The sequence below is a fragment of the Numida meleagris genome, chromosome 3 (genome assembly GCF_002078875.1).
Source record: "Numida meleagris isolate 19003 breed g44 Domestic line chromosome 3, NumMel1.0, whole genome shotgun sequence".
In the NCBI taxonomy this organism is placed as follows: Eukaryota; Metazoa; Chordata; class Aves; order Galliformes; family Numididae; genus Numida; species Numida meleagris.
The window spans coordinates 83,910,835-83,938,261 of NC_034411.1; the positions used below are offsets into that span (position 1 = coordinate 83,910,835).

The 27,427-nt window shown below is 39.3% G+C and overlaps 1 protein-coding gene and 1 long non-coding RNA gene across 9 annotated transcripts in view; one reads left to right on the plus strand and one right to left on the minus strand.

The window, feature by feature from the left end:
* ADGRB3 (adhesion G protein-coupled receptor B3) overlaps positions 1 to 3,769 on the minus strand; it is a 463,944-nt gene extending 460,175 nt beyond the window's left edge. For 4 of the 8 annotated variants that reach the window (XM_021389992.1, XM_021389990.1, XM_021389989.1 and 1 more), the window contains exons 1-2: positions 3,511 to 3,769; positions 21 to 789 (exon numbers count right to left, since the gene is read on the minus strand). In XM_021389992.1, the coding sequence (XP_021245667.1) occupies positions 21 to 774 (754 nt within the window). In that variant the 5' untranslated portion in view covers positions 775 to 789; positions 3,511 to 3,769. Of the gene's footprint in view, positions 1 to 20; positions 790 to 2,463; positions 2,621 to 2,644; positions 2,745 to 3,261; positions 3,478 to 3,510 lie in introns of those variants that run through there. The other 4 variants (XM_021389986.1, XM_021389987.1, XM_021389988.1 and 1 more) reach the window with 4 other exon arrangements.
* On the plus strand, positions 3,863 to 21,392 carry LOC110396160. Its single transcript, XR_002436816.1, has 3 exons — positions 3,863 to 4,025; positions 19,246 to 19,385; positions 19,641 to 21,392. It is a non-coding gene; the product is annotated as an uncharacterized LOC110396160 (long non-coding RNA).

The following is a 27,427-nucleotide window of genomic DNA, read 5'->3' on the forward strand; positions in this document are numbered from 1 at the left end:
CCCCCCCAGGTAGCACATACCTTCCTTGGGAGGCCGTTTGGCTTCTCTGGTGAGGTTGCAGACCTGGGTGGTTTGCAACTCCTGGGTCAGGCAGCCCTCCGTCTGCTCGTTGAGGGGCAGCACCACGTTATTGAGCAACACCAGGGACTGGTCATCTATTCCCCATTCTCCCAAATGCTGAGGGCAGGTGCATTTTGTATACATGATCCCACAGGATTCAGTTCTCCCGTTCTCGGATTTCAAGCAGCTCTCCAACCAAGTGCATAACACATGGCACCCAAACTGGCTTGGGCTCACCTTGTTCAACACCAAAAACTCAAAGAAGGATTTTTGGTCTTCTTCCTTTTTGTGTAATCCTAGGAAATCGATGGGATAGACGCGGCGTATTTGAATAAAATTCTTATCATACTGCAGAAATACAAAAGCATTCTTGGAATCGCAGAGCTGCATTATGGAGTGGTTATTTTTTAAAAGATCCTTTATTTTTTCATGGGAAAAATGATCAAACTGATAAGCCAAGAGGGAAAAGTTGGAGCAGCTGAAGTCCTTTTTGGAAAATTTCAGGTAAATACTATATTTGGTCGGGTCTGGATTTTCCAGCGTCCAAGTGCAGTTTGTGAAGTTTTTAGGAAACATTTCACTTACAGAATACGATCCATAAATGACGCCCTTCACCAGCGTGGAACACCAGAAGTCTTGGGCAGCATTAAATCCAAACATAACCAGTAGATAGGTGGAAAATATATAAATCAGCAAATTACGAACAGCCTTCATCCTATGTCATTTGGCCTGCAGGAGATGAAATGAAATAAAAATGCAAGTAGAATTCTTCCCGCATTGAAAACCAAACTCCTTCCAATACTGGAGCCAGCTGTTGTCGGGCTTGCCGATAGAGCCCTTCAGAAAGAAGGGCAGGTAATTTTTATTTTATAACGCGAGGGATCGCGTTGCTGCTGTGTGAACAGCGCCATCACGTGGCATCGCGACAGCCCAATCTTCTACAGCCAAATTAAAAAAAAAAAAAAAAAAGAAAGCATCTATTAGATTATTAATAGGAATGTCCTCTCCTGTCTATGCTGGAGTCATCATGGCGTGGATCAGAACTGCTCAAATTGGGTAGAATCACGATGCCTCACCCAGCAGACTGAGAATGGGGCAATTTGTTTATTTATTTCCTCCAAAAGTAAATAAGTGGCTCTGCTGTGTTCATGTGTGTGCACATGCGACTGCACATGCGGAATGTCACCACAGCAGATCAAGAAAACTGGCAGCATCTGCTGTTATATATTATTTTTCTATTAAGTCTGGTAAGTAACTGTGAGGAATTACAGCCATAATTTAAAAACGCACAAATTAGTATTTGTTACAGATGGAACATTATCTCCCATATGCCTGCATGAATTCGCAGTGGCCACCTGGTATGCAGAGGTCTCTATAAAAAGAACTCCCAGGCAGGAAATATTGAGATTAATATATTAATAAAATGTTGAGACTATCAGAGAAAGCAGCAAAGACAGACAGATGAAAGTGGTAGTGGTCTGACACCATACTGTGCCAGCATTTCCAGATAGCAATTTGAATGTGTTACAGCCTCTTGGGATATGCAAAACGCACCACTATTTTGGTGTCTGCACCCATTAGCTCTACACGGCTTGTAGTGCTACACAGGACCTCTGCACCTACGGCCCTGTGCTGGGTGTCTCGCTGCCCTCTCATTATGAATATCTCAAATATCTCATACTCTCTGATGAGCCCGTGTTTTGCAGATGTGCGCTTTAGTAATGAAAGACATATTACATTTTCCCTGCTAGCAAGCACCAAATAAAGCTGTTTTACTCCATCTGTCAAGCGTTACAGCCTCCGCTGTTCTCCTAACAGTGGCCTAGGTTAATAAAGTGAACCTTAGTTATATTTACCTGAGTAATGTTATCCCCCAAAAAATCAGACTGAACGTTTGCAGCATTAACCTTTGAGAAGTTGCTTATCCCTCACAAACGAGGAGCTTTTCACCCGCTTTCAAAGGTGAGCAGCAGAAGCGGTGCCAGTTCCCCAACTCTAGACTGCAGCCCCTTCTGCTCTGCAAGCAGAGGCAGACGGACACACGGTCACGGAGTTGTGCTGTGTGCCTGTGCCTCGCGTTTCATCTCCTCGCCACACAGCAAGGCATCTTCTGCCTCCCATTGCGTAACACGCAGCAAATCACCAGATTAAGCTCCCTTGAAGAGATTTTCCTATCTCCTAGATTGCAATTCGAACTCGGAATCTTGAAGTGGGCAAAGCGGCACCAACTCTGACCCTCTTTATAGCTGTGGTTTAAAAAAAAGAAGGAAAAAAAAAAAAAAGCCGGCTCTATCCACAGGGTCGGATTTTCTCTTTCTGAGCATCCGTCTCAGCGAATAAAACTGTCCCCCTCCTCCAAACAAGGTTGGTGCAGCTTTTAAGATTTAAAAAATAGAAACTTACAGGGAATTCTGGAAACAATTTCCCCTTTGCTGAAGCACTTTGCAGGCAATGCAGTTCTGCGCAGTGTTATTCAGGATGGTGTAGGCGTTGAAGGCTGATGTGACAATAAGTGTCTAAATTAGGAGTTCCACCCATGAAAAAGGATTAATTTTATAATCTGGAAAGCAAAAAGGGGGCTTACTTGCTTTTTAACGTGAAAAGGAAAAAGCCTCCGACTTTTCTCATCCTCTGTGGTATTTGCATTAGAAAAAATAAAGACGTCTGCAGTGCTCGGCTGTTTTCTATGAAGAATCATAATCGAATAGCCCTCATTTTAGTTCTGCGTTTGCTCGTGCGGAGCCCCCGAAACAGCATCGCCTGAATCCCCCCCCCGGTGCGTTACACACACACCCGAGCGGAGTGTGCCGGCAGCGCTGCATCTACTTCGCAGTAGTGCTGAATGCGAGAGCCGAGCTGCTCGCTGCAAGGAGTAGGCACCCCGATTAAAAAAGATCTCCCTTTCCCATGGAGGCTGGAACTCTAGAGAGGCCGCGGAGCCCAGGGCTGCCCGGCTGGGAAAGGGGGAACCCTCTCTGCTGAAAAGCGAACGGGCTCTGAGTTTGGATGGATATTCCCCGAACTGAATTTCTGTGTGACACTGTAGTTCAGCCGAACATAGACGGCGCCATCACTCCACTTATTTTTTTCCCCAGCAGAAGACCCACTGACTCCTCTTATTTTAACTTCCTATTAACCTAACATCTCCCCCACCCTCCCCCCCAGATCCCCCCCGTAAAATTACCCCCATCGCGCACAAACCTCAGGTTCTCTCGGTCTCGCTGGAAATGGCTCTCGGGGAAGCAAAGCTGTCGCCAAACGGACTTCGCTAACTTTTCAGCTGCAGCGCCGAGCTGAACGCCGGGCTCATGCTGGATGCGCTGCCTCTCTCTATCCTTCAGCAACAGCCTGTCCCCCTCCTCCGCCGCCTCCTCCCCGGAATCCCAAACTAAAAGCTCTCCGCTCGTAATCCCTGGGAACGGGAGATGGAAATGCCCCGGGCACCCTTACCTTCCACTCCGAAAGCTGGCAGGCTATTTCTCTAAACCTCTAGCACCACAGGCACACGTCCCGACACCAGTGATGGAGAGATTCCCCTTCTGTCGGAAGCACCGTTTCCCATTTTCCCCGGCTCCGGTTCAAAACCAACACGAAAAAAAAAAAAGCAGCAGGAGAGAAAAAACGCGGCGAGAAAACCCCCGCACGCCTCGCGCACACCCCACCGCGGAAAAACAGCAGCTCGGGCTCCGGATCCGCCAAATCCAACCACATGAAGGCAAAAAAAAAAAAAAAAAAAAAAAAAACCAACCAAAAAAAAAAAAAAAAACCACAACCTCAAACCAGCGAGACTGCAAGGGGAAAAAAAAATGGAAGTGGCTGAGCAAGCGGAGGTTTTTTTTTTCTTTTTTTTCTTTTTTTTGTTTTTTTTACTTGAAACAAAGTCTCAGCACAGCAGCCCGATGAGAGGCGATGCCAGGCAGGCGACGGTCTGAGAGGAGGACTAAGGCGCGAGCGCAGATGTGGTGGTGGGTTTTGCTGTTGCTGTTATTACTAATGGGCTTATTTCTCTTTGCCTCCCTCCTCCTCCCCCCGCGGGCACCAGCGGCCGGCCGGCGGCGGGGGGGTCCTTGGCTGCCGATGGCGGGGAGCGGAGCGAGCGCCGGCCGCGCAGGGAGTACGGCGGGAGCGAGCGCGGCTCCGCCGCCGCGTGTGCGCGCGCCAGCTCCGTGGGGGCCGGCGCGTGAGCGCGCCCCCGTGCGCGCCCCTTCCCCGCCTGCCGGGCGCGAGGGGTAGCGGCGCGCCTCGCTCCGCGCGTGTGTGCGCGTGTGAGTGTGCGTGTGCCCGGCGCCCGGCACGTCCCGCCTCGCCGCGCCTGGGAGATTCTCCTGGCCTCGGTTCCCAGCGCTGCGCCCCGGCGTAAGGGAAACTCAGGGGCGGGGAGCGAGGGCGGCGAGGAGAGGAGGGCGGGAAAGCCGCACTTGATCTCCTTCCTCTCGTTCCTTCTTTTGAAGCGTAGCCCCCCCTGTCGCAGCCTCGAGAGCTGTCGGTTTGGCTCCGCGCTGCAGATTAACTGATACAGCGCTCCGAGGATAAACCCTTTCAAACTGCCGCCTGCCTTTGACTGGAACAATAGCAATTTTCTCAGCGAGGCTGCGATTGACGCCGTATTTCGTTCCCCGCCGGGGATAAGGCTGTGCCCGGATCGCGGCGGCCTGGCGTTCATTCCCCCCTCCGCCGCCGCCGTCGTCCGGGCACCGCGCGGCGATTGGGAGCCCGGAGCCCGCGCGGGGCCTCTCGCTGCCGGCCGCGGCCGCCGCGCTGCGGGCGGAGTTTGCAAGGCGGCCGCGGCCCCGTGAGCGGCGGGGGGGGCCGGCACGCGGGGGAGGCTCGCGGATGGTGCCGTGCCACCGTGGATGACGTGTCCCCTCCCCCCCTCCCCCCCCCTCCGGTGTGAGCTCGGTATCGCTAGGTTGAACGNCCCCCCCTCCCCCCCCCTCCGGTGTGAGCTCGGTATCGCTAGGTTGAACGTGCATCCCTCCTCCCTCGCCTTATGTCTGTGTCTCTCTCGGTTGGAGTCGGGCTCTCCACCGGCGGGAGAGATCGCGACAGCAGATATCCGGTGTGAAAATGAGGAGATGACATTTTAATACATAGAGCTGTCAGCCCGCGGCTCGCAGCCCGCTGCTGAGCGCTCCCGCCGCTCTCTCGGCGGGGGAGCAAAGGCCCCCGGGAATGGGGCTCCGCTCCGCGCTCCCGAAGTTCACGCGTAACGTGGCTGCGTGGTTCTGAGAAACCAAAGTTTAAACTTCTGGACATCGCCCAAAGCAGTGGTTCCTTAGAGCAGGGAGTTGTCCGCTGCCGCCCTGGCCCCGGAAAGGTCTGAATTCCAGTAATACGGGGCTTTTATGACCACAATTACACACTGCACAAATTCTCATCAGAAGTACTGCTGGTCACAAAGCAGTTCTGACCAAAGTAAATGCAAGCACGGTTATAGCTTTTTACTGTATTTTCCATAGGTGCAAGCTGTAAACTACGTCCTCGCTGGCTTTTACAAACATGCCATGTCCATGCCTCTGTTGTCAAAATAAAACCAAAAAATATCTATCCAAACTAAGGAAATTACGAGAAATGTGCATGATCTATACCCAGCAAATACAGCACAATGAAAACTGAGCTGTTTATAGCTTAGGGATAATCAGACTGTCTCACGTTCAGTGACACTGCGTTATTTGTGGATGATCACCATGTTGCTCAAAATACTTTGAGTAATTACATTGACAGGTTGATGTGAGCAGAACACATCAAAGGTGTATGTACACTGCAGCCTTTTTCACTCCTTTTATTGTAAATGAAGAACATGTGGTTAAGTTGCAGGGGATGCCACCCTGAATGAACTCTTTCGACTGCTTCCTATGGCACTGGCAAGTTGCAGTTTATAGAATCAGAATAATTTGAGTTGAAATGGACCCTTAACGGCCATCTAGTCCAGCTCCCCTGTACTGAACAGGGACACCCAGAGCTGCATCAAGTTGCTCATGGACCTGTCCAGTCTGATCTTGAATGTCTCCAGGGACGGTCATCCACCACCTCTCTGGGAAACCTGTTCCGGTGCTTCACTACATGTATTGTAAAAACCTTCTTCCTTATATCCAATATCAATCTCTTCTCTTTTAGTCTGAAACCATTTATTTCTTTGAGCCCCCTTTTAGATACTGAAAGGCCACTGTCAGGGCTCCCTGGAGCCTTCTCTTTTCCAGGCTGAACAGCCCCAGCTGTATCAGCCAGTGAAAATTAAAATTAATACACAATGCATGGCTAGCAACTTCTTGGGTATCCCAAGCTCTTCTTTTCCACTTTTCATTTCTGTGAAGACATGGCAATGCTGGAGAGGAATCTGAAAGTGTGGACTCCTTGGTCTCTTGTCTGCAAACTGGAAGAAAGGCTGCAAGTTGCACATACTTATGTTAACTCTGCGAGTTGAAGAACAGAGGTATGATATGGAGGCGCAGAGCAGTCTGCAGATTTCTTCTCAAGATTTGTTGTAGTCATACTTCACAGTGCCGTTTTTAGTTACAGGAACTAACTCTAAAATAAGTGATACCATTTCTAACTACTCAAATATCTGTGGTCTATTTGTATGTGCCTGCATCCTTGAACTGAGACCAGTTTCAGAAAGAATTTGTTCTCCGTGTGTCACACAGCTGCATTTGAAACAAAAGTCTGTAATTTTGGTAAACTAGAAGTAAAAGTCAGGATATGTTTAAGTTCATAAAGCATAAATAAATAGAAATGTCACAATAAATTTCTTTAAACTGGTCATGCAGATCATTTGTATTTGGAATGGTACTAGTTTATGTGTACATATTTTCATATGTGTAGAGCAGAAATGAACCTACATCAATTGTCCAGAAACACTGAGCAGATCCAGCTTCTGTACCTCTGCTAAAACCCATGAGTAAAGGTATTGATGCAATCCCATACTGTTTCACAGGAGCACTGCCTGAGCAGCATGGCACATGTGGTGCCATCTGCACTACAAAGAAAGTATGAAGGCACCAAAAGAAGTGTTATGTCACTCAGTCGTAGTGTGGTGGGGATAGGCACAACACAGCGAACGCTAAATTTATAGTGCTGCTTTCTAGACTGGATGCAATTGTTTCAAAAAGGTTGGTTTTGATCCAAACTAAGAACAAGGGGTGAGAGTAATATTTTTAAGTAATTTCTGTATTGGTGAAAAAAAAGTGATGCCTACCAAATTTAATATTCTGGATGGAATAAATTAAAGGGTTTGTTTAGTTGCTTTTTTTTTTTTCTTCTTTTTTTCTTCCCACCTACAGTAGTGCTTTAAGATCTTTGGTATATCAGTCCCAGTAGATAAGTGAATTAAGTCCTTGTTCAGGTTTTAGTGAGCATAGCACAATTATAACTGGAATTATTATTTATTGAGATTTTTGGTGCAAACTGTAAAAGGGAGGCCATAATGTAATGCAGTTGGCTTTGGAAAATGTACTGTTCTGTCACTCAACTGCTGTCATCTTTAGCAGGACTCTTTCCAAGTCAAGGTCACTGTTTCAGCCTGCAGTTCCTCTCTTTTGGGCCAATAAAAGATTGTCTCCAACACTGAAATCACTTAAGGTTTTTCAACAAATCATTTATTTAAATGTCTTTAATTTTGTAGTTCAATCCTCTATGATCATTCTGCCCTATCATATCATTATTATATGCTTAATTGGTTACAGCTAGATCCAGTCAGTTACTGACTTAGATGTCACCTTAGTACGCACATGGCTTATAGAGTCAACGAACAGGTTAAGAGTTGAGTGCCATTTTTATGAAGCCTCTTAAATCACATAATATTGGCACCAGTCTGTTCCCCACATCTTGATTTGCTCCAACATGCAAAGCCCATCAAAATCCCCTTTGGCAAGCATAGATTTTTTCATCTGCATCACAGTTTCTGCTGAATAACACAAAATTTCTACAAGAATGCTATTCCTTTGCTGTAAGACAGGGAAAATTTTTGAACCAAATCTGGTTTGATGGTTTGACCATCCCAAGAGAAACGTTATTTAATTTAGTCTGAAGCAAAGAAATAATATGGAAGATGCTGGCCATCAAAGCTATTAACAAATTCAATAACTAACTAACTAAGAGGAAAATAAAAAGCCTTTTTTTTTTTTTTCCCCTCAGACAGGCTGGGAGCAAGTGTAAATTGGAAATTGTTTTGTAGAATGATGTTTACTTCCTGGTCCAGTGTGTTACAAACCATTAAGAAATGCTACATTTCCCTTCCTACTTCAGATTTTAAACAAATCGCACCATTGTTAATTTTCTCTGTGTCATCTAGAGGGAATATGCATTTAATAAATGTTAGGTTATATTCTGTCTTACCAATTTTAGTATCTTTTTAAAAAGCAAGAGAGTTATGATTACATTGGAATTGTATTAAAGCGCTTTGTATTTTTATAAATAATTAACAATGCAGTACCAGTAGATGGTGCTCAAGAATATATAGCATAACTGATGGGTAGGGGTGGTAAAATATTTCTATTTAAAAATAAGAAAAAATCAGAGAAAGCATTGGTTTCCCATTGAAAAGTTGATTTTTCATGAGAAAACAATGACCTCTTCCAAATTTCAAACAGACTTTTGTTTGGCTGATGATTTTCAAGTTGATAAGGTCAACTATTTGCTTGCTTGTTTGTTTCCTTTGTTTAGATATCTTCCTCAGTGAAGACTTGTACAAAACTTTGAAATGCTGTTACTCAGTTTAAATATTTTGGTATTGTCATTCAGTCACATTAGGCTAGAAACAATTAAATTAATGCAATATTGACAATAGGAGCGTGAGCCACAGTAGTCTGAAGCAGATCTGAGGCCTGTGCCGCACTCTTGCCTCAGGCAGTGGCCCTTGAACACTCTTGAGAAAGGTGCAGAAAACCCAGCGTAGGGATATTTTTGAGGATTTGGCTTCATGAAGTGTCATGATCATCTCCAGCAATTATGTAATCTCCAAATTAGTTTCATTCTCACCTGCAATACTCTTCACTAGTTTAACTCAGTCCATTCTTGTTTATTTGCATAAGCGTCTAGTTAAGTTCATTTTTTCTGTCTCAGTGTTTTCAAAGAAGAAGTCTCACAGTAAAAATATAAACTATGTAAAAACTGATGTGTATCACTTCCATTAAATTTGCTGCCTTGAAGTTTTATTGCGTGTCACCATGTTAAGGCAGGCAGAAATGAAATTCTGGCTTCTAGAGTAATTATTCCACATATTTTTATCATGCCTTTTTTTAATATCCTCTTTAAAATGTTTCCAGTTATTCCTACCTATTCCCACAAAACAGTGCTTTTTAAGATCTTCCATCACTCTTGCCACCTTTTCAGCTCCTTCTAGTTTCCTGACACCTTTCTGCAATGTAAAAACCAGAACTGCACACAGTAGTTCAGATCAGGCTGCAGCACCGATCTATGTTAACATTGTTTTTCCTTATCATGCTCTGTCCTGTTCTTGATTCATTTTAATCTCTTCCTTCCATCTTCTAATCATCAGCCACACTGAACAGAGGCCTACAGTTAGCTGTCTTTGTTCCTCCTTTATATCAGTCTCTTGTGAGAAACTTTGTCAAGGCCTCCAGAAAGTTTAAATAAATTATGTCTGCTGGTTCTCCTTTGACCACTACAGTATTTTACTGATGTGCTGAAAACATTCTAGCATATGGGTAAGACATCATCTTCCTTTACAAAGAGCTATAATCTCATGAGCATCCAAGTGTTTTATTTTCTTAATTTGCCAGGTACAGATGTAAGATTTATGAACCTTTGATTCCCTGAATCATCCTAAAGCCTTTTCATAATGTATGCAAAACATTTGCTTCTCTCTAACCTTCCAGTACAGGAGCTGTTTTTCAATTAGAGTTTTCATAGCTCAACTACTTCTTGTTCAGAATTTTCAGTCTTGGTGGCTTCCTGCTTTTTAAATGATTGATTCACTCCAGCACCTCTTCAACTGATAGTTCCTCATTTTTATTACCAAAGAGTAGGTAGCTCCCTAACATCCTCTATTGTGAAGGTTGATGCAAATAAATCTTCTATTTTCCTAGCAACATCCTTCTCTTCCTTAATTGCTGTCTTTATTCTCTGAATTTCCCAGCAGACCTAGTGACTCTTACAAGCTTCTTGCTTTTGATATACCTAAGGGGTTTATTTTAATTTGTTTTTAACTGCTTGATTTCCAGCAGTTACCTTTTCTGTCCAGTTTTCCTTCTTACCTCTTGACTGTCACAGCTTATGATCCTTTTCCTCATTTCATGACAGCTGCCTTTGCAGATTTTCACAGTTCCCACTTAGCTCAAGTAGTGTTTGAAATCCTTTCATTTCACTACACTGATTTGCAGCTTATTTTCTTTGTTTTTTTTTTGTTTGGTTTTTTCTTCACCTTTCTCTCTCCTCCATTTGCACAGTTATCGGTGTTAATATTCTTGGGTTTGGGAGCAACGTGAATGCCACATCTAATGACCCCACTACCTTTAATTTTAATACCAGAGTATTTTTATTTTTTTTTACTAATATACATTTTATTGAATACCTTTCTAAAGTTTTGTGTCATTACATTTGATTTTATATCTTATCTCTTGCTAGAGGCATTTAACCTCAATTTTCTATAATCACTTTACATATAATTTCAGATGTTGTTAATCCTTGTCTTCTTTCTGCTTATTATGATTGAAATCTAAAGGCATGTCTAAACTGTGCTTTAATATGGAGCTGTAGCTTATCAGGCTGAGCTAGTTGATTTAAGGCTATTTTATGTTTTCCAAAGTAATAGTCACTTCTCAGAATAGTGTCTTCTCAAGTATGTGCTATTTCAAGAAATAACTGCACCTATTGTTCTGAGAAATTATATTTTTTAAGGTTTGGTGTTTACAGATTTGATTTGTTTCTAATTGGGTAGTATAAGATCTATCCTATTTTTTTCCTTTTCAGTGCTGCACACAATATCCAAGTTATGACTTGCATGCTTCGGTATATATCTTCTTGTGGCCTGGGTTTCCTTTAGTAATAACCATGCTGATGTACTACTCTCTTCACTTAAGAGGGTTTTTTTTACACTGTAATTTGTTGAACCTTTTACATAAATTGCAAAATTCCTTGCTTAGTCTGGCTTTCTAGAATAGGTCACAATAAGCTACTGTTATTTCGTGTTTATTAATTTGTTATTTCTTATTTATTCATTTATTAAATTATTTATTCTGTAGTGTTTTTATGCTTAGTCCACTTCCATTGTTATTATAACATAAGTCTTTCTCTTGGAAAGCCTTCTATTTCACTGATTTTTGCTTTTAAGTTGTAATTGCATATAAATATTTACAGTTCTTAATTTTGACCAGATGTCGTTCTATGGCATCTTTCCTTAATTTGTGTTTCTTCAACTGCATTTTTCATGGATAGTAGGGAGAATTTGTTTTACCAGTAACACTGGTAGACGATTGGCTTTCTTTGGCTAGGTGATCAGAATATTTTTGTCAGTCTTTCAATCTACTGAATATATGTTTTCAGCCCTTTATATCTTGTATATTTAATGACTGTCATTTGAAAACAAACTAGTTCATGGTTGCATGTACTCTCATGGGGAGGCTATAACGTGTAGTCCTGTTGTGTGATTGTAAAACTAGGAGAAACTCATTGCAGTTCCTACATGTAGACTATATCATAAGCTTTACCAAATTAATTGGAGAACATGTATGCAAAGATCAAAACAAAAACAGGGCCACCATTTTCATGTTAATTATCTAAATGCACTGAAATCCTCTTTGTACGAGGAGGACAAATTTTTAAAAATGCCCTTTCATCTCTGATGTTATTAATCTACTCTAGCATATTGCCTAGTCGTTAATCAAATTGAACTGTGATAAATAAAAAAAACCCTGTGTTGTTTTGGATCACGCTACTAAAAAGTAAGAAATTCAGAGTTAATATTGTTCTTCATTTTGCTTATGTACTTTTTTTATCGAGATCAGTAATCCCAAAGGATAGTGTTAAAAGATGGTGCATTTTCTTGTGTTGCTTTTTTTTTTCTGCATTCTGCTTAGAACTTAGCTTTCTGCCATTAGTAAAGGTTTAGTGCTTAAAACACAGAAAATAGGCTGTTTGTTCCATAACAAGTTCAGCTGCAATCTCTGTCTAAAAGTGCTGGTTGAAGTGACAATACAGATTTTTTTTTTTAACTAAGAGTTCAATTGGTTACTGGGAAACTTAGGTTCAAATTCATTTGTTGAAAGTTTGAACCATGAAGTTTTTACTTCCCATAATTTGTTACGTCAGCAAAAGGGACAGTAGCATTTTGTTAGATCTAACACAGGTGTTCTTCATTTTTATTATTCCTTTCAGGCCCATTTTAGGGTGACTCCATTCCTAATATCTACATTATTATGCTGTGTAACTTTATTTTCTCATATATTTAGTATTTCCATGGAAAGGCCATTCTTTTGGCCATGACTAGGTATCCTGAGGTATAAAAAAGGACAAGTTGTGAGCCTACGATACTACAGACTCATGAGTGGCAAGGAAAGACCAGATTATACACAGTCTTTTCCAGCAAAAAAAGATTTTAAAAAGGCACCAGGTAACAAATAAAGCTGGAAGGAGCTGAGCTCAAATCGGAAGGGAGGATTCTTCATGCAGCAGGTAACTAATCTTTGAAACTCTTCATCAAGGATGCTGTAGATAATTAAAAATTGCTATAGTCTCAAGGGGGGACTGGACAAGTACATTAAAGAGAAAGCCTGTGATAGTGGCAGTCGTGTTTATGGGGATGTCAATAAGTGTGCAAAATCCTGTCACCTCAGGAATTTCCCTGAGCTGAGAATAATTAGGGGCTGGGATAATGTTAGGAGAAAATCTTGCCTTATTTTTAGTCCTCTTTCTGTGTTTACTTACAGTCACTACTGAGACAGAAAAGCCTTTAGTTTGTTCTACTATGACCATTTTAATCTTCGCTCTTTTTGGATGTTTTAATACTAAAAAACTTAAAGGAAGATTTTCAGACCTCATGGAACCAGATGGAAGCTGCAGCATTTGGGATATCAGAATGTCATGACATCAGTATTCCATCTTGAAAACATTGGCTGAGTGCCTGTAATTTCCTAAAGTGACTGAACATATTTCAAAATTTAAAGATTTAGTCAAGGCTCAGGTCAAGCTGATATCAAGGAAGGAAAACCTCAAGGTCTTTCTTCTCTTTCTGAACTTTTTTGTTCTTGTAATAATTAAATTTGAATACAACAAATATTTAGCATTAGCTGCATTTCCCCCAGTGTTTTAAAAAAGGAAATGTTCTTTTATATAATTACCTATTCTCTAAAATTTGATTGAACATAGCAAGGGTTGTTTTCAGTTTAAAGAATGCTTTGAAATTTAGAATAAATGCATATAGTTTAAGAGTGACATTCACCATTACATTGAAAGAAGATACTGTTGTATTTGGCAAAAATAGTTCTTTTGATCAAATCACTTCTTTGGCTGCATGGCGGACATCCAGAGTAAAGTGTTTATTTGAAACAGTTTGTTCATACATTTATGTATATGTTATATACACTTTTGACATCGTTGACAATTAAAATAATATCTGAAAAAGAGAAAACATCATACACTAATAGCTGCAAGCATGAACGTCAAATGCTTCTTAGTGAAATGGATAAGGTTTCTCAAATGACTCTGAATAACTGGTTCACAGTCCAGAACTCTACAAGGAGGTGGTGTAAAGTTCAACTACTTGTTGAAGACAGATGTGAATGTATCATTCAGAGTTTAAAAAAATATGTAAATATGTGTTTCAGGTATTAGTCTTCTGAAATTCTCTTGGCATGCAATTTTGAGAAATAACTGAGTTCACTTAATATTCTTAAATGTAAAACTTGAGTCAGAGAGGTGGATCCTGGCTGTAATTCAGCCCATATCAATAGCAGAACATTTGTGAGAATAGTCATGCTTGAATAGAAGAGTGAGAGGAGAGGAATACATTTATATTAGCAAAGGGCAGAATATACTGTGAAAATGTGGTGTTTTACAGTAAAGAGCCACCACAGGTGGTTGTCATCATTCTGTGAAACACACTTGAACTCCACTATCTAATATATGAGAGACTGAATGAAAGACAGTTCTCAAATTCTTAGGCAAAAAAAAATATATATATTAGCAGTTTTGTGGTGGTGGTTTGGTTTGGTTTGGCTGATTGGTTTATAGGATTTTTTAAAGGTGAACTATGCTTACATGGGTAAGAGGACTGAAACGACAGATGCATAAAGTTTATATAGCTATAATTGGATCAAACATGGACAAAAAATAAAAGGGATTACACCCCAACATATTATGTAGCATTTACACTGAATGTATAGTATATACTGCTAAGAGCTATGGATTTTTCTCTTTCATAAATTTTGTAAATATTCCTGGTCTTGTCCTACCAGCGATGTCTGACTGCACTGAATTCTGCCCTTTCTTCCCTTCCTCCCCCCCTCCCTTCCTCTCTTCCACCCTCGCTTCCTTCCTCCCTTCCTCCCTCCCTTCCTTCCGCCATCCCTTCCCCTCTCTCTTTCTCTGTGTGATATGTACACTTGAATCTTTTATTTCACTGTGCTTAACCAATGAACCCAAATTCTCTTATTGAAATGTTATAGATAAAAATTGTCAGTGAATGATTAATTGGTATTTCAAAAAATGTTCTCTATGAACATTGCTGTCTGTTATCACAGTAAATTTAAGTAGTGTCACTGAAGTCAGCAGATATATGCTGATTTAATCAGTGTGGAATCTAGACTTTAGAGTGAAAAATGATAAAGTCGAGGGAACATATGCTTGCAAGAGATCCCAAATACAAAATACAGTCCTTCAGACTGGACTGACGTACATTTTGTGTGTTTTACAGGATATCACCATCACACAGAATAATTCATCTTCAAAATTTACTCTGCCTTGGTCTCTATGATGTGATAACTAATCAGGGTATAAATTAATATTCCACATGAAAATTTGAATTTTCAGCATGCAGATAACAGAACTATTATCTGATCTCCGATAAGTTTAACCTAATCTCAGGTATTCCAGTTGTGCCTGTACGAGAACTTGTCTCTTCTCTGCAGGAAGTGCACTTTATTTGTTGGTTTAACTGCCTACATGCACACATAAGATTTTCCATTATATGTGTGTCTATAGGAAAAGTATAATGTATTTGAATCTGCCTGAAACTTTTTTGGCTCTTACAATCTCGGATTTTAATCAGTCATGAATACATGGGTGTTTTTGCTCATCGAAGCAAACATTCATATATGTATGAATGTAGGTAGTACCTATATACGATATGTGAATACATGTAGACAAGAAAGAACATTAACTGAATCTTTCTGTGTCAGAAAGAAATTGGGTTATAGATATCTGTATCTCATGGAATCTCATGCAGTCAGAAGAAGCTATTCCTCCTCAAAAAGCAGGAGGTCCTTATACCTGTTTGTAACTCATCTGTGAAAATTTGGGTATTTATAATACCATGTTTCATATACTTTATTTCTTTATATTTTAGTTTTATATTTAGTCTTTATATTTTTAGATTTTTGTTCGTGCTTTCTTTTTTGTGTATCAGAAAAAGCTTTTAAAAGTAAGTAGGTCACCATTCAAAAAGGTAATCATCAAATGTAAATAGTCTCAAACATTTCCTTTGTGCTGTATGTTTAAATGTGACAGACTTGAAAAAAAAAGTCAGTAGTCTTTTTTCAGTTAAATGTTTAGATATGATCATATTTCTATTTTATATTCTATTTAAACATGTAAGAGAATCTGAGAAATATTTCATGATGACTACTAAAATATGATATTCAAATAGTCTGACAAGAAGCTGTTCTCATCTCATCTCTTCTTTTTTTTTTTTATATTCTTCCACTGGCTTCTTCTCTCTCAGTATACCTAATACAATTCTTTCATCCCATTTACAGAGCCTTGCCTAGTCTTTTTTGTCGTATAGTTCTTGCACTCATTTTTCTCACTCAACCACCTACTTCCATTGTTCAGTATTTCTTCTCATCTGTTTTCCTTCTTTCACTCCTGTGCTATTGGCTTCTTGTAAGCATATATATATAAAATCAGAATATTTTCCATATTTCAGTTTTCTAGTCTATTAATTGTTATTTGAATTCTGTCCCCACAGTATTGCTCCAGCTACACAGAAGTACAGATAAGATGTGAAGGATGTTGTGTATTTAGATAGCAACTTAGCTTACCTAGAAACATCTGACAGTACAGGACAAATTTATTTCATGGCCATTTCTACAAGATGAAGGTGTTTTCTCAGTCTCTTTCTCTGTTCCATTCTTCAGAAAACTGGCCCATCAGTGGGATGTGGGGTGGAATTAATTCATCCAGTTTGGACAGATGGCTTAAATGTAGACAGATGGAAGATATCTTAAACATAGACATCTATATCTGAGCTGCTGCTTCTCCTGCTGTAGTCAACAAATAGAAACAGGTGCTTCTATAATATTTTTCATTTAATATTGCTGTAGATCTCTGCAGTAAGTTTGATGATTCACATGCTGGTAGTTGCCCTTTTCTCTGTTCATATGCAAGTGTCTGAAGTTACATGAGATGGACTTTACTTCTGCTGTCCCCTACAACAGATAATGGACTGGTAAAGGTAATTCTGTGGTACACTCTTTGGGACTCCCCATCTCTAAATATGGTGTTTTCTCTAATTTGAAAGGGAGTCACACCTTTAAAAAAGATTTTATTCTAGAGACATGCCATTTAAAAACAAACAAAAAAAAACCACAAGCGTAATTTAACTGCTCCTTTGAACCTACCCACAAAGCTCTCTGACCTGATACGGGACTGAGTCTCATTGCTGCTCCACACTGCTGCAATGCTTGTGGCCCAGTTTTTCCAGCAAGGCAACTGCATGTGGCTGAAAACCGTTATCCTGCCCCTGTACATAGCTGACAGCAGCTGCAGGATTGGCATGGTATGGGCAAGCCCAGTTTGTGCTTCGAAAAAGTCCATGTCTAGTTACAATCTGCCACTGCAGCACTGAACATAAATTATTAAAAATCTAAAATGTGGATAACTGACAACCAATTATCTGCTTGGGAAGAGGAGTTATGAATTAAGGCCAGCCTTTACAAACAGTCCTGAATTCAGGAGGTATCTGGCCTGAAGTCAGGACCACGTACCAATTCATGTGAAGCCTGCTGATATCTACCCTCCCAGCTCCTGCTCTAGAAGGATCTACAGGAGTCGATATTCTTTTTTCCCCCTCCTAGTTCAGATAAGACCTTGAGGATATACTTGGTTCCCTCTCTCCTTTCTGCTTGTCCTCATTAATGCAGTTCTATTCTACCTTCCTCTCCTGTCCTGAGTTACTGTCTTGCAACATGTCTTGACAAGCTTCTTTTAAGCTGCAAACCCTTTGGGGCCTGGGACATGTCCTGTTAAAATCTGAGAAATACTGTAGAAATGATTTTTACCATGCTAGAATAACATTTAAATATATTAATGGGATAAAATGAAACTCTGCACTCACATACATGGCTACAGTTGCAAATGTCCATCTGAGAGTAGAACAAACCGATTCTTGCAGAATAAGTTACAAAGGTCTGGCCAGCTAATTATTCATTTCATTATCTGTAATAATCTTCACACTATAAATGTAACTAGTAGAAGGTATAAACTTTGCCATGAATTCATTTTTATGTTGTTTAAAAGGTTTGGTTTGCCATGCAGTGACGGATACTGGTCCAAATGGCTTATTGATCAATTAACTCTATACTGTATCATTCTGAATTTGCACATTTTTTTAATATCATCTTTATTATGCAAAACTTGTGAGCAATTAGCTTTAATATAGCAACTGCCAGACAGTTAGAAATAAGAATCCGGATGACATGACTTGTGAGGTACCAACTGGCATTAATTATAAGATTGAACTTTTGCACTAAAGTCCTACCTCTGTGGTTCTAATATAGAATCCATGTCTCTTGTAAAATCGTGTTTAAAAAAATGTTCATGTTGATTTTTCATCCTGTGTATTTTTGGACACAGAATGTTAATTAGAAATCTTTAAAATTCTACTTAGTACAAAGAAAGGTGAAGAGAGAGAAGTTTGTAAGTAAGAAATCTAAGCCTTCTTTACAGGCTCAAAATGAAAAATAAATTAAAGTTCATTTATGAATCATATGCATTTATTTACAATAAAATTGCTAGTACTTCTATTATTAAGCCATTTAATAAACCAGAGAAAGAATAATGCATTTGTTCATGTTGTTACTTTTACTGGTACACACAGTCAGTTCAATTTTTTATAAAGTATTATTTTATAAAGTATTAGACTACATTCGAATATACTTGTTTTGTCACATTAGAGAAAAGCATTTTTCCCATCTTTATCTTGACTTATTGTTTGATATGTTAAAGCAGTTGCTCACTTGCTTTCTATTCCATCTGGTTGGCAGTAAGGTAAGCATAAACAAGAGCAAAATCTGAGTAAATAAGTGACTGTGGAACATATACAACTTTTGTATACGCACAGGTAAATCAGGTGGAGGAATGAGTGAAAAGGGAATTGTTTGGAATGAGGAAGATAAAGGAATAGTTCAAGAATACATCACATAAGTAGGTGAATACAGAAATACTTTTTTTCTTTCCCAAAGAAAGCATTTTTCAGTTTCAAAGTGAATATTGCCATAAAATTATCAGGCATTGTACTTCACTGCTTGATTTGACAGTTACTGACTGACTGAGACATAGCTGTGGAGAAGGAATCTGAGGACCACTGGATTCACTGAGTTCCTGTATCGATGCATACTTCTGAAGATTTTTCTTGGACCAGTGAACTCCTGAGAAACTCAGTCCCGTGAAAGGAAAGTAAGCTAAGCTGCGGGATATGTTGTAGGTGAAGAACCAGGAAAGCAGGAAAAGAATCTTAGCCGCATGGGAATGGGCTTTTTTTGTTTGTGTTCGTTTGCATGTTTTTCCCTAAAGAAAATAGGCTTCCCTGTACTGCTTTCTCAGTGGTTAGATGTGTAAATGTCTGTGGATAAACCTCACCTTGATTTGCAGCATTACCTGAAGGAAAATACTGAGTTATGTATGACGTTCTTTGATGTGTTCGCTGTAAACTTAGGGCCATACACTGTTGCTACAAATCAATTCAAAGGACTGCTAGAAACCTTTCCTTTGATGATATTGGCTTTCTTCCAGTTTTGATCTTCCCTGAGGACTCAGCAGTCAGAGCTCACTTCAGAGTTGAAGCTGGTTGAGTCAAAAGAGCCCTCTGCATGATGATTTCAATGATGCTGTGAAGAAACAGAGAGTCCTGAGCTGCTGGGCACTGCATCCAGGTAGTTCTTTGTCAGTTTAGGCCTGTTCTTTGGCCGTGAGCTGTATGAGTGAAGACAGCAAAGATATTTTGACCCATATAGTATTTAGAATCCTATGAGAAGTAAAATGTGTATGTTTAGTCTCCTGAACTGGCACCATGAAGGAATGCCTTAGTTCCCATTATTTGCTCCCTCCATATCTATAAAATTGCACATACATGTATGTCATTCACGTGACCTCATAGATGACTTTCTCCATCTTTCTTTCCTCTGCAGGGTTTGTACTGTGTGTTTTTGTGGCTGCTTGCAGACTGTGCAACTTCCAAATCTTCACTCAGATGTAATAACGAAGGCAATCACAGCATATACTGGTGTGTCCTAGTCACAAAACATTGGAGACTGGAGGCTAGCTCTGTTGAGGAGTGCTGTTTCTTGTAGTCTGTTGATATGAACAGATCTCTCATCTCAGACATACCCACCAACAGACCTTCCGAATGCAGCAGGAAAGGGCAGGCAGAAGTCACAGTCTCAGCTCTTTTCCTTCTCTAGTCAAATTGTTTTAAAGGTGCTGGTACAAAATTAAGAAGTGCTTCCTATCCAGTGAGACATGGTAGGTAAGGAGAATAAATCTCAGAACAGGTTTTCACAGGTACACTGTTAAAACTTGTGGGATAGGCATGATGTCCGAAGACTTCTTGTGTGGTATGCTCTGTGGATGTGCTTGGTGTGAGTATGAAGGCCTGAAGAGAATGAGAATGCTTTATAGGACTTAGCTGGAAAGAAGCTCTGCAGGACCTGGGGGTCCTGGTGGACAGCAGGTTGGCCATGAGCCAGCAGTGTGCCCTTGTGGCCCAGAAGACCAATGATATCCTGGGATTCATTAAAAACAGCAGGTCAAGGGAGGTGATCCTCACCCTCTCTGCTCTGCCCTGGTGAGGCCACATCTGGTGCGCTGTGTCCAGTTCTGGGCTCCTCAGTTCTAGAAAGACTTGTAGAGAGAGGGGGCTCTCTGCAGAGGGCCACAAAGGTGATTAGGGGTCTGGAGCATCTCCCTCTTGAGGAAGGGCTGAGAGACCTGGGGCTGTTCAGCTAGGACAAGAGGAGGCTGAGGGGGATTTATCAGTGTTTACAAAGGGCAGGAGTCAATTGGATAGAGCCAGGCTCTTTGCAGTGATGCTCAGTGGCAGAACAAGGGGTAATAGGCATAAACTGGAACTCTGGAAGTTCCATAGGAACATGAGAAAAAACTTTACTGTGAGGGTGACAGAACACTGGAACAGGCTGCCCAGAGAGGCTGTGGAGTCATCTTCTCTGGATAAATTCAAAATCCACCTGGATGCTTTCCTGTGCAACCTACTCTAGGGAACCTGCTTTAGCAGGGGATTGGACTAAATTATCTGCAGATGTCCCTTCCTACCCCTACAATTCTGTGATTCTGTGACTGATTTTTGGAAGTGTCTTGAAGTGAGTATAGATATAGTCACAGACAATCTTAATAATGTATTATTCTAAGTAAAAAATAGAATGGGCAAGGCTGTGTGAGTAAAGAGTGTGTGCATGCTCTTTCTCTGAGCAAATTCCCACTTTTTCCTTACTTTTTTTTTCCGGAATTTGGCATTTCTATACTTCTGCCTACAAAGCTATTAGTTTGTACTGTGTCAAATGTTTGTGCTGTGATCCTGTCCTCCACAGGAATGAGGGGTGGGGAGTGGAAGCAATTCAATAAAGTTGGATTTTCATGAATTAGAGAATCTCCAAACACTTGGACGCTTAGATGAAGCAAATTTGCATTATTTACCTTTATCCCCCATTTTTTTTAATTGTTGCTACTTATTTTTAAATATGATCTTTTTTTTCCTCTTTGTTATTGAAATGTATTTATGATATTACATTGAATAATGATACCTTTTTCAACTATAGATTATAAGTGTTTTTAAAGATGTCACTGCTGCTATCTTTAACAAATAGATGAAATTACTTTGTCAGGACTACTAAGGAGGAAACAATATAATAAACATGGAAACAGAACTTTTTTCTTTCTCTGTCTTTCAACTACAGCACACAGCACTATTAGTGCCAAATTATGACGCAGGATGAAAAAAAAAAAACTGGGATATGTTCACAGAAGACATTTTGGAAAATGAAAGTCTTCCATCATAGAAAGGAAATAAATGGCTTGACCTCCATGCACACTTACGCACAAGTTTAATTTTATTCATAAGAGTCATTTCTTAGAACTCAATGGGATTATTCATGTGGCGCATAAAGTGAAACAGAGATTGAAATGTATTTGGAATGAGAACTTGTGGATTAGCATTATCAGAATTGTTATCTTTTTTTCTTTCTGAGCCCATACTCTTGACATTTAATTGTAATTTATAGTTTGTTGGTTTATTATTGGCTATCCTTCATAAAGAACTGTTGCAAGATAAGAGGACAGCTTCTGTACGAGGTGCAATTTGGACTGAAACAGATGAAAACAGACGAAGTGAGATGGAAAATAATATGCAGTATGAAAATCCATGGATATTGCAAAGTTACAGCTTACAGTTAATGCACACAAGACATGAAAACCTTTACTGGCTTCCATATAGAGGATAAGTTTTAGCTTAAGTGCATCAATACTCAGCCTTTATACAGAGGTATTGTTCATGTCTCTTTGCTAATGTGGCTATTTTTACAACTTTAATATATTTTTCAAGCCATTTTTCAAAGTAAAATCATGTATATCTAAACTTACATTTGAAAAGATCATATCTAAGTTGTGTAAAATGGGAAGTTTTAAGGGAACACCATCTGGTATAGGGCTATTAAAAAAGCCCATAAAAATATCAAACGACAACATCTATATGCAATTAAATTAACATAAACTAAAATAACAGGTCAATTCAAACTGTTAATTAATTTTGTAAATAAGTTTGCCATAATTTTGGATCTGTGCTGTGACCTGTAGTGAATGTGAAAGACACTTTTGTAGGACACACACTGTAGCAGTGTTTTAGGTTATTAGGAGTACTTGAGGTGATAAGAACTGATGGAAGTCACTCAACACTTTGTCTATCAGGTTATCTTATTGATAAAATATCTATAGTGATGAAGATTTGCAGAACTGGTTTTGAGAGGACATTGACTGGAATTTCAATAACCTCTCTTTTTATTAGTGACTTTAGAAGCACGTTTTGTACAGATGTGAAATTACTATGTATTAATATATGCATCTAAAATATTATGAAAATTTATTGGCAGTTCCATTTTATTTTGGCATTTTGTATTATTTTTGTATTATTTGATCAAGCCGCCTTGGTCACTTAGATCTATTTGCTTTATATCTATAGTGAGTAATGAACAGTCCCTGCAGTATTATCTTGATTAATTTAATAGCAAGCTATGTGCAAAATAAGCAAAAATAACTAAATAACTAAACAAAGTGCACAATCCATCCCTGTCAGCGTTCCCAAGGCACGAGTGAAGGACAGGATTGTAATTTCTTAGTGTCAGCGCTTCTGGTTTCAACAAGGTGCAAACTTTGGTTTGACAGAGATAGCCTTCAAAGAGATAAAACAGTTAGCAAATGTCTTTATTTGTTCTGATTTCTGGGAAAGCGACAGTTAGTTGTTATGAATTGCCTGGGGAGACAGGCTGACAGGAAGATAAAGGAAGAATGCTCCAGGAGACGAAAGATGGAGGCCTTCGTCCATTCGGAGAATAACATGATCCTGCAGAAGCTAAAGGTGCGTGCAATGAATTAGAGGCAATTTTAGCTAAACTATTCAAATCTTTTTCTTCCTGCATGCCAATGTAACCTATTGCTGTAGCAAAAGCGTTGTTCAGTGCTTCAGCATTTGAGAGCGTCTTGCATATGTAAGTATCAGCAAGACACTGCGTAGACAAAATCCTCATAAATAGTTGTTAATAGTTCCCAGGCAACTTTTAAAAAACAAGCAAATATTTAATGTGCTCAAACAACATGATAATGGCACGTTTGTGTTAGGAATTAGGTGAACAAAGAGGGCAGTAATCACCCTAGCTGACGCCAGGCAAAGCTGGATGTCTAGTGTCACCCCTGTTCATTCTTTTATCCTATCAGTCTTAGATTTCTGTCTGTTGAGGGATATAACACCTCCCCAGGCACCCTGGTTTGTCCATTGACCACAGTGGCAGCCCAGGCAAACATCTTGGATCGGTGTTTTAGATGGTTGAAATGAGGTGAGATTAACCGTGCCTAAAGTTTGTCAGTTCTCCTACCACACTCTCCAATCTGTTTTTTGCATCTATCAGTGTATAATGTCTCAGTATAATGTACAGACTTCAGCTCACATATGTGTGTGTTTTTATGAACACATACATAAGCACATTTGTCTGCCAGGTTTTCTAAGTATGTGATTCAATCTTTAAAACACAACTATTATACATGGTATATGTCATCTGGATATATGGAAGCTTGAAAGTGAGATATCACCTCAGTCCTTTCCCAAACAATTTCAGAATTCTGTCAGCAAGTGGTTTAGCATTTCCCCAAATAGCAGCCTTCTCTGTGTTGGATCAGTCGTTAACTGCTACTCACCGATGAAACAAAAATATGTTGCCTGTTCCCAAAGTGGTGCTGAGCACTGAGTTCTACATACAAATAGTTTTCTGTATCTCTAATTAACTTAGACTGTGTTAAACACTATCTGTTTTCCGCAGCTCTGCTCATAGGTAAAAATATACAGCTCTAAATTAAATACATAGGTAAAAAAACATGGGTAAAAATATTTACAGATCACGTGTAAAAAATCTAACTTTTTCCCTTGCTCTTATTGTAACTGGGATAGAATGCACTGTTGAGGATGTGAGCACTATTCTTACAGTCCTGACTGCTGTGTTGTAATTAAGATAAAACAAAGGTTTAAGAGCAGGAGGAGTGAATCCTCATACTTACCACCTACCTGATGATTACATAATTAAGGTGAGCAATATGTTAACGAAGACTAAATACCCCCCTTAAATCAAGGAACCATTATTGTTTTTTTCTATGAAAAATAAAAAATAAAAATATCAACAAAGTGCTTCAGTCCATAATTCATGTTAGATATTTTTGTAGCAATTTTGGCTTGTTTTAATCAAACTATCCATTATGTTCAAGGCTTTAAGTTAAAAGCATAGCAGGTATGGCTCCAAACTCAACTGCCTAAGTGGAGAGCAGGGGGTCTAGAAGTGTTGAAGTCATTGGTAGCTGCAGGCAATGAATTTCTCACTCTTACAGAAAAAGCGCATTTGCTCCTGTAAGAGGTAGAACTTCTGAGTCATAGTTCCTACTGAGTTCTAGGCTCATCAGGACCTTCCAGAGGCAACGTGTTTCCCACCTCTGTAGGACTGATCATTCTTCCTTCAGGTAGGAGCAGGATGAAAAAATGTGAACTGAATATTGTTCCAGGTGAAGAGAGAAAACAGTGTAGTAAAGCACCTGTAACATTAATATAAGCAACTATAAATAACACATTTTATCCTTTCCACCCCAGCATTCCATAGAGGCTTCACTATGTGCCTGTGGCTCTGGAGCTTTGACTTCAGCTGAGGCTTTGCCAGTCCCTCCTCTCAACAACCTCCCTGCTTAGGGGGTCACACTCCTAAGCAGGGAGAAGTCTCCTCCAGTTTCTTGGACATGCCCTTAATATCTGAGGAGCTCATCAGTTGCTGTCCAATCTTTGCTTCCCAGAGACAGTCAATAGTCTGACATTTAAAATAGATGTAAAGATAATAAAGCAAATAGGGCCTCCTAAAAAAAAATCGCAACACATTTCTGTACAGTATCTTAGATTTACTGGAAAACATATATTACTATCAACAAGGTTTTGGTAGTTAGGTTTTAATGTTGTATGAGCAGTATTTCAGTAAGCCTGAAGGTTCTTTAATGAACTTTCAGATGTAAGATACCAGGACCAATAGGTTTAAGTCCTTAGTCATTTCAGAATCATGGTTTTAATTGGATACATTGAATACAATTTGATTTATTATCAGCAAGCTTTTAGCATAAATCTTTAAGAAACAAATATATCTTTCTTTATTTAGATACATTCATTGTTAACTTGGGTAAAATAAGGAAGTGGATTTGATATACTTTACCAAATTTTAGCCTGGGTCTTCCTTGTTACATGGCAGACGTGCTAACACCTGCTGACTTTCCAAAGGAGGTGACGTTATATTAACTTATTATATATATTAAGTCTGAAAGACCATTGTTTTTTCGGTAAACTGTAGTGATTCAGGTTGGTATCTAGCAAGTTTTACCCATTTACAGCGCCAGCAGGCTAATTTTATACACTTGTTTTGTGTTATTTTGTTCTAAATATTCTTTATTCACAGTTCATAGAGAACAAAAAGCAACAGTCAATTATTTGTTACTAAGAACTGGAGGTTTAGTAAAGGTTATTGTTTTGTGATTTTTGATATCTTCGATTCTTTTTTATTCCTCTGATTTGAGAAATGAGACATGCCATTTTTGTTTGCAGAAGTATTTTGATGGATCTTACTATACTCTGTTTTTAAATAGAAATGATAAATTCCTTGCTACTGGTAAGGGAAATGTTTATTTCATACATCTTCCACACAGTTCTGTATCTGTGGCTGCTCAGATGTGGAAGAAGAGTTTACAGACTCCTTTCAAAGTGAACTGGGAGCCCAGTCACAGCTATAACCTGATTCTGAAGCTCTGATCTGCAGCAAGCCCATCTTGTTGGAAGTGTCAACAGAGCTTCTGCTCTCATGATTTTCCCATCATAGAATCTCGTAGTTAATCCAAACACCTGAATATTTTACCAGTCTTGTGAGACTGTTGTTGCAGAGTATCTTCTTCCAAGGTTGCAACCAGCAAACTGGAAAATTCTCTCCTGGACATCTTTACAGAAAATAGTATTTTTTTAAAAAACAGTAATACTCAGTTTTTCAAAACTGTGAACATACATGTCATACATATATAACAACATGGGCTAACAGTAGTGGAATATAATGAAATCCTTCTTAGATTGAGAAATAGAATTTATTTTCTAATTGTTGCACTTTATATTTGATATTTTGGTTTAAACTTCTTTCTTTCTTTCTTTCTTTCTTTCGTTCTTTCGTTCTTTCGTTCTTTCATTCTTTCGTTCTTTCTTTCATTCTTTCTTCCTTTCTTTCTTTCTTTTCTGCTAATAGGCATCAGTGCCTTTGTGTGAAAACATAGGATATTTTGTCTTTAAGAAAATATGCTGGAGATTCAGCTTTAAGTTACATGCTCTTTGATGACTTTAGTCAAAAATAAATGTGGATACTGTGACTCAGAAGTGTATTGTAATGCATTAGTCCTCAAGGGTGGTGTGAAAATGATGCCTATACTACTTGAACTAATGTGGTAATCTGAAGATGTCCCGTAATTCACTGAAGAGACATTTTTCTTCCCTAATAAAAAGAAAACAAAATATGCTGAGGATTGCACCTTTCAGGAATGTTCGTTAATGTATATCAGGAACGTCAATGTCAGGTCTCAGGAATATTAGCTAATATTTAAAATTGAACCACTGATAAATATTAATGGGAAAAATAGCAAGGTTTCATTATTCCAGAGGAGAAAGAAAATAACAATAAAGTAGAAACAGAATTTGCAGATCTACAAATATGAAAAGTGTAATAGTATTTTCTTTTTTAATTCGGGAAATAGCAGACAAAGTGCTTGTCATGGTGACTTAAACTGCACACACTAGTAGCATAAATAAACGTAGGGAAAGCCAGTATATATATTCATTATAATCAAATGATGAAAATTATTATCTAAAAAAATTAAAGACCAACATAGAGATTAAATCCAAGGAAAACCAAATGGTAAGATTCAATTTCATTCATTTTGTCACCAGAGTTTAAAAATGTCATAAAGCAGAGCTTTCCTTGAATCCCTATGCAGAAGGAAAATTCTGCTACACCAACGCTCAAGACGCTGAGGACACTGTCTTTTTAGACAGATAAGAGGAAAAAAAATGATGCTTAGTCCCTGAAGAATATGATCTTAAGTGCTGCTCATTTTCTTTCTTTTTTTTCTTTTCTTTTCTTTT